The following is a 14,785-nucleotide window of genomic DNA, read 5'->3' on the forward strand; positions in this document are numbered from 1 at the left end:
CACCTATCCACATTGTGATGTCTGCTCTAACTTGGCGGTGCCACAGCCTGGAGTCTCACCCCCAGTGGTCTCTCAGGCTGCTGCTGCACCTGTGACTGAACCCCCGGCCTGGGTAGAGTCCTTTTCTAGGTCCATATCCCAGTCATTTGCTGAGGGGACTTTTGTTCAGGACTTTGAATATGCATCAGCCCCCCCTCACAGGGTGCCTCTAATACTCTTGACAGAGGACTCCTATCCTCTGACCTCCGTCCATCAGAGCTCACGGAGGATTCATCATCTGATCCCAGACCCTGTCCTTCTGAGAGAAGGCGCAGGGTTTCCTCCCCTCCCCATCCCACGGCTCTGTCTCAAGAGCTGACTCTCAAGATGAGGAGGATGCCCTCACTGGGGGCTCGGAGGCTATGTATCCCATCGATTTCTCTGAGGGTGACTCAGATCTTAGTGATTTGATTGCTTCTATTAGTTCTGTGCTGGATCTCAATCCGCCAGTGTCAGAGGAGCAACTCTCTTTGGCAGAAAAACATCAGTTTACCTCGCCTAAGAGAGTGAAGAGTGTGTTCTTTAACCACTCCAGTTTTCAGACCGCTGTGACCAAACCCAGGGCCTGCCCTGACAAACGCTTTCCAAAGCGTGGTTCTGATGACCGGTTTCCTTTTCCACCTGAGGTGGTCAAGGAGTGGTCTCACTCCCCAAAGGTAGACCCCCCCGGTGTCTAGGCTATCAGCCCGGACCGTTGTGTCGGTGGCTGATGGCACCTCACTTAAGGATTCCACTGACCGTCAGATTGACCTTCTGGCCAAATCTGTGTATGAAGCTGCGGGGGCCGCGTTTTCCCCGACTTTTGCAGCAATGTGGGCTCTCAAAGCCATCTCTGCTTCTCTAGAGGAGAGGCATTCCCTCACCAAGGAATCTATGCCTGAGATGGTTACCTTAACTGCTCAGGCTTCAGCTTTTTCATCCTATGCCATGTCTGCCATGCTAGAGGCTGCTCACCGCACTGCAGTGGCTTCAGCTAATTCTCTTGTTATCCGCAGGATTTTGTGGCTTCGAGAGTAGAAGGCAGATGCTTCTTCCAAGAAGTTTCTTGCTGGGCTCCCTTTTGCTGGTTCACGGCTGTTTGGTGAACAGCTGGATGAAATCATTAAAGAAGCTACTGGCGGGAAGAGTACTTCCATGCCACAAACCAAGACCAGGAAACCCGCCCAGGGTAGGAATCAATCGAGGTTTCGTTCCTTTCGTCCCTCCAACTGGTCATCCTCTAAGCCTTCCGCCTCGTCCGCTAACTCAGCCAAGGATCAGAAATCCAACTGGCGCCCAAAAGCGCGTCCGCAGAAGACCGCAGGAGGTTCTGCCACTAAGGCAGCTTCCTCATGACTCTCGGCCCGCTCCAGCCACGTCCTTAGTCGGTGGCAGGCTCTCCCACTTTGGCGACGCTTGGTTAAAGCAAGTCTCCGATCAGTGGGTGAGAGACATCATATCTCACGGCTACAGGATAGAATTCTCTTCCAGCCCTCCAAACAGATTTTTTCTCTCAACTCCCCCCTGCTCCAAGGCCGCCGCCTTCTCGCAGGCTGTGGCGTTCTTGCAGGCAAACGGAGTGATTGTCCCAGTTCCCGCTCAGGAATGGTTCAGAGGTTTTTACTCAAATCTCTTCCTAGTTCCAAAAAAGGACGGTACCTTCCGGCCCATCCTGGATCTCAAGCTTCTCAACAAACATGTCCGGGTGCGGCATTTTCGCATGGAGTCTCTGCGATCAGTCATTGCCTCTATGACCCAAGGGGAGTTCCTGGCGTCCATCGCCATCAGAGATGCCTATCTACATGTGCCAATCGCAGTGTCACATCAGCGTTGGTTACGTTTTGCGATAGGAGAGGATCATTTCCAATTCGTGGCTCTCCCCTTCGGGTTAGCCACGGCCCCTCGGGTATTCACCAAGGTCATGGCGGCAGTGATTGCGGTCCTGCACCTTCAGGGGTTAGCAGTGCTTCCTTATCTGGACGACCTTCTGGTCAAGGGTCCATCCAGCGCAGACTGTCAGCGGAGTGTTTCGCTCACTCTCGCCACCCTAGCCCAATTCGGGTGGATTGTCAATCTTCCCAAATCCACTCTGACTCCGACCCAGAGTCTCACGTACCTAGGGATGCAGTCCGAGACTTGCCGGCACTTGTGAAGTTTCCCTTAGACAAACAGCTGTCACTCCGGTTGGCGGTGCGCTCTCTCCTGAGGCCCCGCCGTGATACCCTCAGGCGTCTGATGCAGGTGCTGGGTCAAATGGTGGCCTCCATGGAGGCGGTTCCCTTTGCCCAGTTCCATCTGCATCCTCTGCAGCTGGACATTCTCCGCTGTTGGGACAAGCAGCCTTCCTCCTTACAGAGGTTAGTGGCTCTGTCTCCATGGACCAGGAGCTCTCTTCAGTGGTGGCTTCGACCCCTCTCCCTGTCCCAAGGGCGCTCCTTCCTGACTCCGTCCTGGGTGATTCTCACCACGGATGCCAGCCTATCCGGCTGGGGAGCGGTACATCTCCACCACAGGGCACTTGGACTCCGTCCGAGTCAGCGCTTTCAATCAATGTGCTGGAAACCAGAGCTGTGCTTCTAGCTCTCCTAGCCTTTCACCACCTGTTGGCGGGCAGGCACATTCGAGTCCAGTCAGACAACGCGACAGCGGTTGCCTACATCAATCACCAAGGCGGGACACGCAGCCGCCTGGCAATGTTGGAGGTCCAACGCATTCTTCAATGGGCGGAGGACTCCAAGTCCACCATATCCGCAGTCCACATCCCTGGCGTAGAAAACTGGGAGGCAGATTATCTCAGCCGTCAATCCGTGGACGGTGGCGAGTGGTCCCTGCACCCGGCAGTGTTTCAGTCAATCTGCCGCAAGTGGGGCACTCCGGACGTGGACCTAATGGCATCCCGTCACAACAACAAGGTTCCGGTTTACGTAGCTGGCTCCCACGATCCTCAGGCCTTCGCCGCGGACGCTCTGGTTCAAGACTGGTCCCAGTTTTGTCTGTCCTACGTATTTTCCCCTCTAGCTCTCTTGCCCAGAGTCGTGCGCAAGATCAGAATGGAGGGCCGTCGAGTCATCCTCATTGCACCGGACTGGCCCAGGCGAGCTTGGTATCCGGACCTGCTCCAACTGTCCGTGGAGATGCCGTGGCATCTTCCGGACTGTCCAGACCTGCTCTCGCAATGTCCGTTTTTCCGCCCGAATTCTGCGGCACTCAAATTGTCGGCGTGGCTCTTGAGTCCTGGATTTTGACGGCTTCTGATATTCCTCCTGAAGTCATCTCCACTATGACTCGGGCCCGTAAGTCTTCCTCCGTCAAGGTCTATCACAGGACTTGGAAAATTTTCCTGTCCTGGTGTCGCTCTTCCGGCCATTCTCCTTGGCCATTCTCGTTGCCGACCCTTCTGTCTTTTTTACAATCCGGTCTGCAGCTAGGACTGTCCCTCAACTCTCTCAAGGGACAAGTCTCAGCTCTATCAGTGCTGTTCCAGCGGCGTCTCGCCCGGCTGGCTCAGGTCCGCACCTTCATGCAAGGTGCGTCTCACATCATTCCGCCTTATCGGCGGCCCTTGGATCCCTGGGACCTTAACTTGGTCCTCACGGTATTGCATAAACCCCCTTTCGAGCCCCTTAGGGAGGTTTCTTTGTATCGTCTTTCTCAAAAGGTGGCCTTTCTAGTTGCCATAACTTCTCTCAGGAGAGTCTCTGATTTGGCTGCGCTCTCCTCGGAGTCACCTTTTTTGGTTTTTCACCAAGACAAGGTAGTTCTCCGTCCGACCCCGGACTTTCTTCCTAAGGTGGTCTCTCCCTTCCACCTTAACCAGGATATTTCCTTGCCTTCCTTCTGTCCAGCCCCTGTTCATCGCTTTGAGAAAGCGCTGCATACTCTAGATCTGGTGCGTGCTCTCCGGATCTATGTGTCTCGCACCGCTGCGCTTAGGCGGTGCACCTCTCTTTTTGTGCTAACCACAGGGCGGCGCAAGGGTCTCTCTGCTTCTAAGCCGACATTGGCCCGTTGGATTAGATCGACCATTTCGGACGCCTACCAGAGTACTCAGGTGCCTCCCCCGCCGAGGATCAAAGCACACTCGACCAGAGCTGTCGGTGCCTCTTGGGCTTTTAGGCACCAGGCTACGGCTCAACAAGTCTGTCAGGCTGCCACTTGGACTAGCCTGCATACCTTTTCGAAGCACTACCAAGTGCATGCTCATGCTTCGGCAGATGCGAGCTTGGGCAGACGCATCCTTCAGGCGGCTGTCGCCCACTTGTGAAGTTAGGCTCCGCCTACTTCTTAGTTTTTTCTGTTTATTCCCACCCAGGGACAGCTTTGGAACGTCCCATGGTCTGGGTCTCCCAAAGGAACGATAAAGAAAAAGAGAATTTTGTTACTTACCGTAAAATCTTTTTCTTATAGTTCCGTATTGGGAGACCCAGCTCTCTCCCTGTTGCCTGTTGGCAATTTCTTGTTCCGCGTGTTATCACCGGCTGTTGTTGTGGACAGAGTCTCCGGTTGTTCCGGTTCTTACTCGGTTCTACTTGTGGGTGGCTATCCTCCTTCAGCTTTTGCACTAAACTGGCTAGGATTGGCAACCAGGGGGTGTATAAGCTCAGAGGGAGGAGCTACACTTTTAAGTGTAGTACTTTGTGTGTCCTCCGGAGGCAGAAGCTAAACACCCATGGTCTGGGTCTCCGAAAGGAGCGATAAGAAAAAGAATTTACGGTAAGTAACAAAATTCTCTTTTTTGCACCGTTTGTTGTTAATTTTGTTAAAATGTCATCCACAATGGTGCTGCTGTATCACACAATAGACGTACTGCCTCAATAATCCATAATTTATCCGGCCCCCTAAGGCCTCATGCACATGTTGAGTTTTTGGTGAGTTTTTTTAACTCCGTATTTGTGGCCAAAACGAGGAGTGGATCAATCAGAGGAAAAGTATAATAGAAACACGGGCACCACTGCTGTATTTATCACTTAGGCTCTGTGCGCACTGGGAAATGGAATTTTCTTGTGAAAATTCCACATGCTCTCAAAGATTACCGCACCCGCGGTAAAAAACCGCGGGAAACCGCACCCGAAAACTGCATGCGGTTTGCCGTGGTTTTACCGCGGTATTATTCGCGGTATTGCCGCGGTTTTGCCGCGTGCGGGTTGGGATGTGCTTTATTGCATTCAATGCAATAAAGCACATTGAAGAAAAAAAAAAAAAAGTCATTTAATTCTGAGATAGTAGATAGACAGAAGAATAGATAGAGGGATAGATAGATAGACAGACAGATAGATAGAGGGATAGATAGAGGGATAGATAGAGGAAAGATCGCTGCATTTCCCACGGTCGGCAGTGAGTTCACATTACCGGCTGTGGGAAATGACCGGTAATTACCTCTGCTGTCTGCTGCATTCAGCCTGTGTCTGTGACAGTCGCGGCTGGATGTCAGCAGTGCAGGACGCCGGAGCTGTGTGGATTACGCCGGAGCTTTGTTTGGGGGGGGGTTAATAAAATGGTGAACGAGGCTTGTTGGTTTTATTTAAAATAAAGGATTTTTCGGTGTCTGTGTTTTTTTCACTGTACTTACGGGTTGATCATGTCAGCTGTCACATAGACGCTGCCATGATCAAGCCTGGGGTTAATGGCGGTGGTCCCCCACCATCATTAACCCCTTGTATTACCTTGCCACCACTGCTACACGGTGGCAAGAAGAGCCGAGGACACGCCGGTGCTGCCGCATAATGAATGCGACAGTGCCGGGGCAGCTGCGGCTGATATTCTCGGCTGCCGGAGGGGGAGTGAGGCGGGGGACATTACCCCTGCCCCTCTCCCTCCCCAGCCTGAGAATACCGGGCCGCCGCTGTGTGCTTACCTCGGCTGGAAGGTAAATATGCAGCGGAGCCCACGTTCTTTTTTTTCTATATTTCCGTTTTCTTTCTATGTGTGTTCTATGTGTCTGTGTCTGTGATCTATGTCTGTGATGTCTGTGTGTGTGTGTGATCTGTGTGTGTTTACTCTCTGCACGGCTTCCTCTTCCTGTAATGACATCACTTCCCTGCAAAACCGCAAGCAAGTGATGTACATTACCGGAGGTAAACCGCAAAATACCGCAGGGAATAACGCAGGAAAACGCACAGAATTTGCTGCCTGCGTTATTCCCTGCGGGATTTCATGATTAACATTGAGTCAATGGAGTGAAATCCCGCAGCGATGTGCGGAAAAGAAGTGACATGCACTTGTTTTTGCTGCGGGATTCCCGCAGCAAAACATGCAGCTGTCAAATTCCACCCAGTGCGCACAGGATTTTTTTTCTCCATAGGATTTGCTGGTGATTCACTGCAGAGATGTTATGAACATTTTCTGCAGCGAAACATGCAGCAAATCCGCGAAAAATCCGCGGCAAAATCCGGTAAGTGCGCACATAGCCTAACTGCTGGTTTTGGCCACAAATACTGAGGTAAAAACTTTATTAAATACTCACTGTGTGCACGAGGCCTTAGTTCTGAGCGGCACTACAGATGTGATCTCAATGCTGTAGTCATGTGTATTCTGTCCTTGGCACTGGGGGGTACTCGTCTTCAGCGCGGAGCCCGTGTGGCCACATCAGAGGCCGATCTAGTGATCGGTGCAGATATAGTTAGACAAATTAGATACTTTTTTCTATTGCAGCTTGACTCTGTAGACAAATTATTTTCCATGTCTCTCAAAGCCCACAGCCGCCATCACCTGATCACCACTGATCTGTCTCATTATTAATCCCGGGGCATTATGGGATGCAACATCTGGACATCTTTTACCCTGAAGAAGGTGCACATTACTTGCTGACCATTTTTTGTGCAGTGTATTGGCACACAGGGTCGGCCAGAGCACTATTCATTCGGGCACAGGAGTCCATACGTGGTAGCAGGACACAGTCTGGGCATAGGAGACCCTTTCCAGTGATGTCATGCATTTAGCTTGGAGTTCAGCTTCATACACCCAGCATCGGATGGGGCACCGTTCGTTTTCTAGACTCCACTTAAAGAGCACCAATCACCAGGATTTTCCTATATAACCTAAAGCCAGTGCTATACTGGCACTATCAGGCTGATTCTATACATGCCTTAAGTTGTGAGATCAGATGTATGGGTTTTGAAACGCAAGCAAGTAAAGGTTGTGACATGAACAGTTTTTTGATTGGCAGGAGCTGCCAAGCAGCTGATAGCTGTAGTGAATATTCATAGTGATACCCGCCCCGGCTTGTCCGTCCTCCCCTATCTTATTTATGCTAATTCCATTATAGAAGGTTGTGGCTATAAATCATGGTGGCTAGAAGGGCCTGTGCTGATGTCATACCCATGTGACCAGAAGGGGCGGGGCCTCAGCCAACAGAAAACTGTTGCTTTCTGGTATAAGCTGTTTTGGGGACAGGAATCACAATCAAACTCCACCCCAGTTATCAGCTGATCGTCAGCTGCTGCCAATCAAAAAACTGTTAATTTTATTTGCTTGTTTTTCAAAAACTATACCGAGCTGACAACTAAAGGCATGTATAGAATCAGCCTGATAGTGCCAGTATAGTACAGGCTATATAGGAAAATCCTGGTGATTGGTGCACTTTAAATGAGTAATGGTTGCTATATGTATTTTGTCTTTGTGTTTTCTTAGCATTTAGGTTCTCTTCAGTGTCTACCAAGTGATATATGCTATGATGCCCTCACGCAGCAATGCTGCCACCACGCCAAACAGCAAAGTGAAGTACTCTAAGCTTTCCGATACAGATGACGGTTACATTGACCTCCAGGTACGAGACTATACAACTAATTATCATATTATTGTCACCAAACTTTTAGAAAGGTTCTCATACTACTAAATTAAACCTATACTCCCCTCTGGATGCCACTGATTGGCCGCAGGGATCTCACGACATAATGTCACGTGAGCTCAGGGAGAGCCAGTGCCGACACTGCTGGAACGACGCCAGCCCCGGAGGCAAGTATAGGTGGTATTATTGTATCGAGGAAAACATACTGATTGAGAAGTTTTCCGAGTGGTGGACCACCCCCTTTCACTGTTTTTTTTTTTTTTTTTTTCCTAAGCCGTACTGCTTTTGACCCCCCTGACTGTGCAGAGAGCTTTCGGCGTGTCCTATTTAATTGACTGGAGCAGCACTGCAGTGGGGGGTCGAGATGAGAAAAATATGTGCAGGTGACGCAGCTCTGCAGCCGATGTTTTCTCAGGATTAGTGGGGTGATTCGGTCAGACACAAGCAATCATTAAAGGAACCAATCACCAGGATTTTCGCATATAACCTAAAGCCAGTGCTATAATGGCACTATCAGGCTGATTCTATACATACCTGTAGTGGTCATCTCCGATGTATGGGTTTTGAAACACAAGAAGGTTAAGTTTGTAAAATGAGCAGCTTCTTGAGTGACAGTTGCACTGGAGCAGATAATATATTCATAGTTATCCCCTCCCCCTGCTAGAATTAGCATAAGTATTATACAAACGACTCACTTTGTCTAGCAGGACCTGCGTGAGGTCATACCCATGTGAACTGGTATCCAACTTTGGTGGCTGAGGCCCCGCCCCTTCTGGTCACATGGGTATGACCTCACACAGGTCCTGCAAGAGAGTCGTTTGTATAATGCTTATGCTATTTCTAACAGACAGAGGGGATAATTATGAATATATGATTTTATCATTTTACAAACTTCACTTTTTTGGATTGCAAAACCCATACATCCGAGCTGACCACTACAGGTATGTATAGAATCAGCCTGATAGTGCCAGTATAGCACTGTATGTATAGAATCAGCCTGATAGTGCCAGTATAGCACTGGCTTTAGCTTATATACGAAAATCCCGGTGATTGGTTCCCTTTAAGTGACATCATATGCTAGTGATCCCCTACTGAGATATCCCACTTTATAACTGATGTGAATTACAGTAATCTCATACAAGGATATAATGAATTTTCCTCCCGCCATGTTCTCCACTTTTGTTTTGTTCATGATTAGTACATTTTTGTTTTTACTAATTGATTCCCATGTCACCCATAGATGTGAGGAAGCTTTGGTTGTATAAATGTTACTATAGTGGATGTTACCACATCCTATTTATTGATCCCTTCAAGTTCACTGATTTTAGCCAAATTCTCTAACATCTTCCATCGGAGGGCACAATGTTGGACATGTTGGAAGTGACCCCCTTTGATCTTGTTTTCTTGGAAGATCAGCAGCAGAAGAGGTTTCTGGTTGTGCTTATATCACCTTGTCCTGTCTGGACTCTCGGGCCTTTATCCTACCACACAAATCTGTCATTTTGATTGAATAGTGGTAGTATTACCACTAGATGGCGCTCACCACTGCATAATAAGGCTGCAGACCAGTAGAAGTGTTACTCTATAGAGCGCTGCCAAACAAAACCAGCCATTAGCCAAAATAAACAGCGCAATCTGCAGACAGAGCTTTAGATGAATGCTGGAGCTGAGAAGACCTGGAAGCTGTACAGTCATAACCAGAACGGAGGGGAACAATGCAAGACAATGGGGCGGCTTTAGTCTGGCTTATGAGGACCACTCCAGTAGTGCGATAACGCCGGTGACTGTCATGCATGTCCCGCTTGTTTTCATTTATAAGTTACCCAGGGCGGGGGGTCCGTGATTACTAAATATACTTTTTTTTTTTTTGCAGTTTAAGAAAAACCCTCCAAAGATTCCTTACAAAGCCATTGCTTTGGCCACCATCCTGTTCTTAATTGGCACTTTGTTGATTGTGATTGGTTCGCTCCTTCTCTCTGGGCACATTGGCAATGGGGTAAGATGACTTTTAAGTGTCGTATTTTTGGATCTGTGTGGGTCCATCTCTCGGCACCCCCTCCCACCGAGATCAGCTGGCAGCAAGGGTCTGAAGAACTAGCACGGCTCTGTATATTGTATATTCCGCGTTCTCTCATCTGAACAGGACAGCGCTGCAGTACTATTTGGTGATGCATATAGACTACAACTGAGCTGATATTGACCATCTATCCTAGAGATGGGTCTTTAGTACTAAAGTCCTCAAAAGTCCCTTTTTTTTTATTTGATATCTATCTCGTGGGAACTAAATCAACCCACCCATGACCACTAACCCCCCCCCCTCCCCGTTACTAAATCTGGTTATATGAGTATGTAAAATGTAGTGTCAGTGTGTCAATATACTCACCTGCCGCCACCTTCTCCAAAATCCAGCTCCGTTCTGCTCCTCTTCTCAGTGACGTCAGCACTTTTCAGACTGTTATGCTCACTCTATACGTGAGCCGGAAGTCTCTTCTACAGGGCTCTTTTCCATCTGCGATTAAATAATCTCTGCGATTCTCGTCCAGAAAGTGGAGTGAGTGTCATGCGTATGGTCTACGTTTTTTTTCTCACCTAGCATTCGTATGACATGCGAGTGCCATGCAACTGGTATGCAAGTCTGTAGATTTTTTTTATACCAAGGATCCGTGTGACATACGTATGCCATGTGTATCACATGCGTATGCCATCCATATTGCGATATTTTTCTCACTCCCATAGGGTTGCATGGGGGTGCGAGAGCTGAGTCTCGCTGACAATCGCAGCATGCTGCGATTTCACTCTGAGTGCGATTTGTGTGGAGAATAAACTGTCAGGATGGCATGGTCACATAAATTAACACTGGTGCGAGTACAATCTGATTTTGCATCGGATCGCACTCGCACCAGAAAATCGCAGATGGAAAAGCGCCCACAATGCAAGTCTATGGCGCCTCGTTCTGATGCTCCATAGACTTACACTGTAAGGCTATGTGCGCACGTTGCGTACAGTTCACTGCAGAAATTTCTGCAGCGATCTGAAGAGCACATGTGCGCTTTAAATCGCTGCAGAAATGTCCGTAGTGAAGCCGATTCCATGCGCTCTGCCTGCAGCAGCTGCCATAGACAGAGCAGGAGCTGCCGGCAAAGCGCACGGAAGAAGTGACATGTCACTTCTTAGAACGCAGCGCTTCGGCAGTAGCCGAAGCGCTGCGCTCTAAAACGCCACGTGCGCACGGCCCCTGCACAGTCTCCATAGACTGTGCAGGGGAGGCAGGACGCATGCAGTTACGCTGCGCTACAAAGCGCAGCGTAACTGCATGTATTTACGCAACGTGCGCACATAGCCTAAGAGCCACATCCGGATCACGTAGGGCACAGTGTGACCCAGACAGTCTGCAGAAGGGTGACGTCACTAAGAAAAGAAGCAGAACAGAGCTGGATTCCAGAGAAGGTGGAGGCAGGTGAGTATAGTAATACACTGACATTACACTATATGCACTATATAGATTTAGGGGGGAAAAAACGTTCAAGGGGGCTTCTTTAAGGGGTAATCCAACTTTGTGGGTACGGTAATTTAATTTTTTTTACTGTAAATACATGTATTTGGGCCTAAAATCATTTTTGTAGTTGGGTTTCATTAACACTTTTGCAGTTCACCGTCTATAGCCTCTGTGCTGAACTGTCTGCAGTTTGGTGCAGAGTACGGAATGGGAGCTTTGTAGCCTTGACCTGTTTTTTTTTTTTGTCTTGTTTTTTCTGTACTCATCTTTACTAATTCATAAGACATCACATCAAAAGTTGAATATGCAGCATAGACGAATATACATTAAAAACCAAACTGCAATTGTTTTTTAATAAATTATTTTTGCAATTAGGTTCGATCCCCAAATACATGCATTTAAGTGAAAAATGAATTGTGCCCAAAGGTGGCCAACTCCATTCCCTATGCCATTTTAGGATGGTCATCATAGAGGATTTTCAGTGCTATGGGTAAAATTTGTGGATGCCTACAACTTTTCCTGGCAATATCGGCTATTTTTAAGGTTTTAAAGGGAACCTGTCAGGTCCAATATGCGTCCAGAGCCACGAGCAGTTCTGGGTGTGTATTGCTAATCCCTGCATAACCGTCCCTGTATCTAGTAGCATAGATAAAGAGATTTTTAGAAAAAGTATTTCTAAAGATCCTTTATGATATGCTAATGAGTACAGGGACTAGTCGCACGGGTGTTATTTCCTTCCAGTAGTCCGCCTTCTTAGCAAGTTAGTATGCCCACAGGGTGATGACACGCGTACCTATGTCTGTTGTCACCACTATACACTATATACATCAGAATTAACGCCCTTGTGACTAGTCCCTGCGCTCATTAGCATATTATAAAGTATCTTTAGAAATACTTTTTCTAAAGATCCTTTTTATCTATGCTACTAGACATAGGGACTGTTAGGCAGGGATTAGCAATACACACCCAGAACTGCTCGTGGTTCTGGGTGCACATTGGACCTGACAGGTTCCCTTTAAAGGAAACCTCTTATTCCCCCAAACGCTATTAACCTGCAGATATGCGGTTAATCTGTAGGTTAATAGCGTTCAAAAACTGGCCGACCGCCGTACTGGAAGCCCAGCTACCGGATGAAATGAATTTTATTCCTCTCGGCAGCCTCGGGCTTTCATTTAGCATAGTCTCAGTCCCTGATATGGAAATAATTTTCAACACAACCCCTGTAATTGGAAAGCGCTGATATGAGAGTGGGGGAACTGATGGCTATGATTGACGTAGACGCTGGACGACTTTTTTACCTGCAGTCACGCCTGAATTTCTGGATTATGACCAGGATATTAGACGCTGGTGATGCTGCCAATTCTGATCCTATATTGTATCATTCCAGGGCAATGAGCGGGCCATACCTGTGCTGATCATCGGGATCCTGGTGTTCCTGCCTGGCTTTTATCACCTCCGCATCGCATATTATGCATCTAAAGGCTACAGAGGCTACTCCTATGATGACATCCCAGACTTTGATGACTGATCCATTGAGGCGGCACAAAGGATCCTGCTCTACCTGGGCCCCACCGGTAGGACCAGCTGAAGAAGATGACGACCGGCACATACGAATATACAACATGACTGCAGTGGAGGCTGCTGGTGTCGCTTCTGACCTCTTATTGTCAGGGAATGCCACCTACTATCTGGGATAAGACTCGGAAAGGATTATTTTTTTTTAGCACATTGGGGCCAAGATTAGTATAATGGAGAGGATATATGTTCCCAAAAATATCGGTTTACACAACTTAATTCTGCTGCACCTGGAAGACGTATAGTAAGGCAAGCAAAGGAGTCTTCTAGCCTAATCTACCTGGTCGAAGGCGTATTTTCTTTTATCTGCTTTTTTTCTTTAAAGGGAACCTGTCACCAGATTTGGGGTCTATAAGCTGCGGCCACCATCACTGAGCTCTTATATACAGTATTCTAACATGCTCCTCCGGTGCCGACGCCGCCTCTTTCGGCCATCTGTGTCGATGCCTCTGTCGTCCTTCTGAAGCCTCGGTGCATGACGCATCCGACGTCATACACACCTGCCAGCATTCAAGTCCTGAGCAGGGCATAGCAAAGTATTGTAGTGCGCATGCGTGGGATCGGCGAGTGTGTATGACGTAGATGCGTCATTAACCGCGGCTTCAGAAGGAGGACGAAGATGGCCGGAAGAGGAGGCACCGGCACTGGAGGACGAAGACGATCATCTGAGCCACATCCACCGCTGCGACCAGTTTAGGGGAGTATTATAAAGTGTTTATGTTCTACACAGCGGCCTGGGCTCTTGTATACAGCATGTTAGAATGCTGTATATAACAGCCTGGTGGTGGTGGCCGCAGCTTATAGGGTAAAAAAACGGTGACAGGTTCCCTTTAAAAATCCAATATAAATCTTGTTCAGTATCAAATTGATACAACAATGATGTAGAAATCCCCATGAAAAAAAGCATTTCCTTGACCGAGAATCGTCGTCTTCTCTCCAGATCGGCCTTCTCTTACTTTTTGGTTCTATTTGGGAATATCCAGTATGGCCACTGCTGTTACTACTTCAGCAAAATAGACAGATATAGCAGTGTGGGAGAGCTACATGACTAACCCAGGCGGAGGGACTCCCTGCTTTAGGAATAGTTGGTTAAGACTTTTAAGATTCATTTTCAGGCTGATACGGTGCAGTTCTCTTTGCGTCCACTACACGTGGTGGCGCTGTTGTTCTCCCAAAGCAAAGAGCACTGGGAACAGCCAGTCACTGCCCAGCTCTCATTGTGCAGGGGCGGATTGGCCTTCGTTGGTAATGGCTACATATTTCATTTGCACTGGTTTTGATAAATGTTCTTGAATATTTTTTATTCTTGTTTGGTTTTTTTTTAGCTGAAATAAATGAGTAAAATATATAAATGTGTTTGTGTGTTCTTTAACTGAGGATTTCCCTAGATCAGGACTAAATTCAGTTTCCCTAAATGTAAGCTGCAATATGTGACACTGAGTGCAGCCGCTTTTTCATTCTTGTGACCGATACTTCCCATTTGTCTCAAAGCCCAGATTTAAAATGAGGAAGCCAAGAGCACATGACCGGTGCGGCCGCGGAGAGTATACTGTGTATTCTGTAAGTGTCTACATAGCAGGGGAGAATATCCAGGATGTGGGCTCTTGGCGTTGAGAGAATTCCTTTATTTTTGACCCTTTCGCACCAGAGCCGTTTTTTGCTTTTTTGACCAGGCCAGTTTTTTTTCAATTCTGACCAGTGTCACTAACTCTGGAGCGCTTTAACGGATCCTGATGATTCTGACATTTTTTTCATGATATTTTGTACTTCATGTTAGTGAAAAACAAAAAGCCAGCACTAAATGTGCACTTCAGCACTAAAATTCCAAACTGTACTTATTATAAAAATTTTTAGATTTTTGGCAAAAAATTGCAATTTCTTGAGCTACCCCGCCACGTCACGGCAAATCT

General features: G+C 47.9%; 1 protein-coding gene across 1 annotated transcript in view; it reads left to right on the plus strand.

The window, feature by feature from the left end:
• The window catches only part of TMEM230 (transmembrane protein 230), a 28,297-nt gene extending 14,070 nt beyond the window's left edge, over positions 1-14,227 (plus strand). Inside the window, exons 2-4 of the mRNA XM_075342922.1 lie at positions 7,648-7,783; positions 9,678-9,800; positions 12,688-14,227. Of these exons, the coding sequence (XP_075199037.1) occupies positions 7,688-7,783; positions 9,678-9,800; positions 12,688-12,828 (360 nt within the window). The 5' untranslated portion in view covers positions 7,648-7,687 and the 3' untranslated portion in view covers positions 12,829-14,227. The remainder of the gene's footprint in view (positions 1-7,647; positions 7,784-9,677; positions 9,801-12,687) is intronic.
• The last annotated feature ends 558 nt before the right edge of the window (positions 14,228-14,785 follow it).

The sequence above is a fragment of the Anomaloglossus baeobatrachus genome, chromosome 4 (assembly GCF_048569485.1).
Source record: "Anomaloglossus baeobatrachus isolate aAnoBae1 chromosome 4, aAnoBae1.hap1, whole genome shotgun sequence".
Classification (NCBI taxonomy): domain Eukaryota; kingdom Metazoa; phylum Chordata; class Amphibia; order Anura; family Aromobatidae; genus Anomaloglossus; species Anomaloglossus baeobatrachus.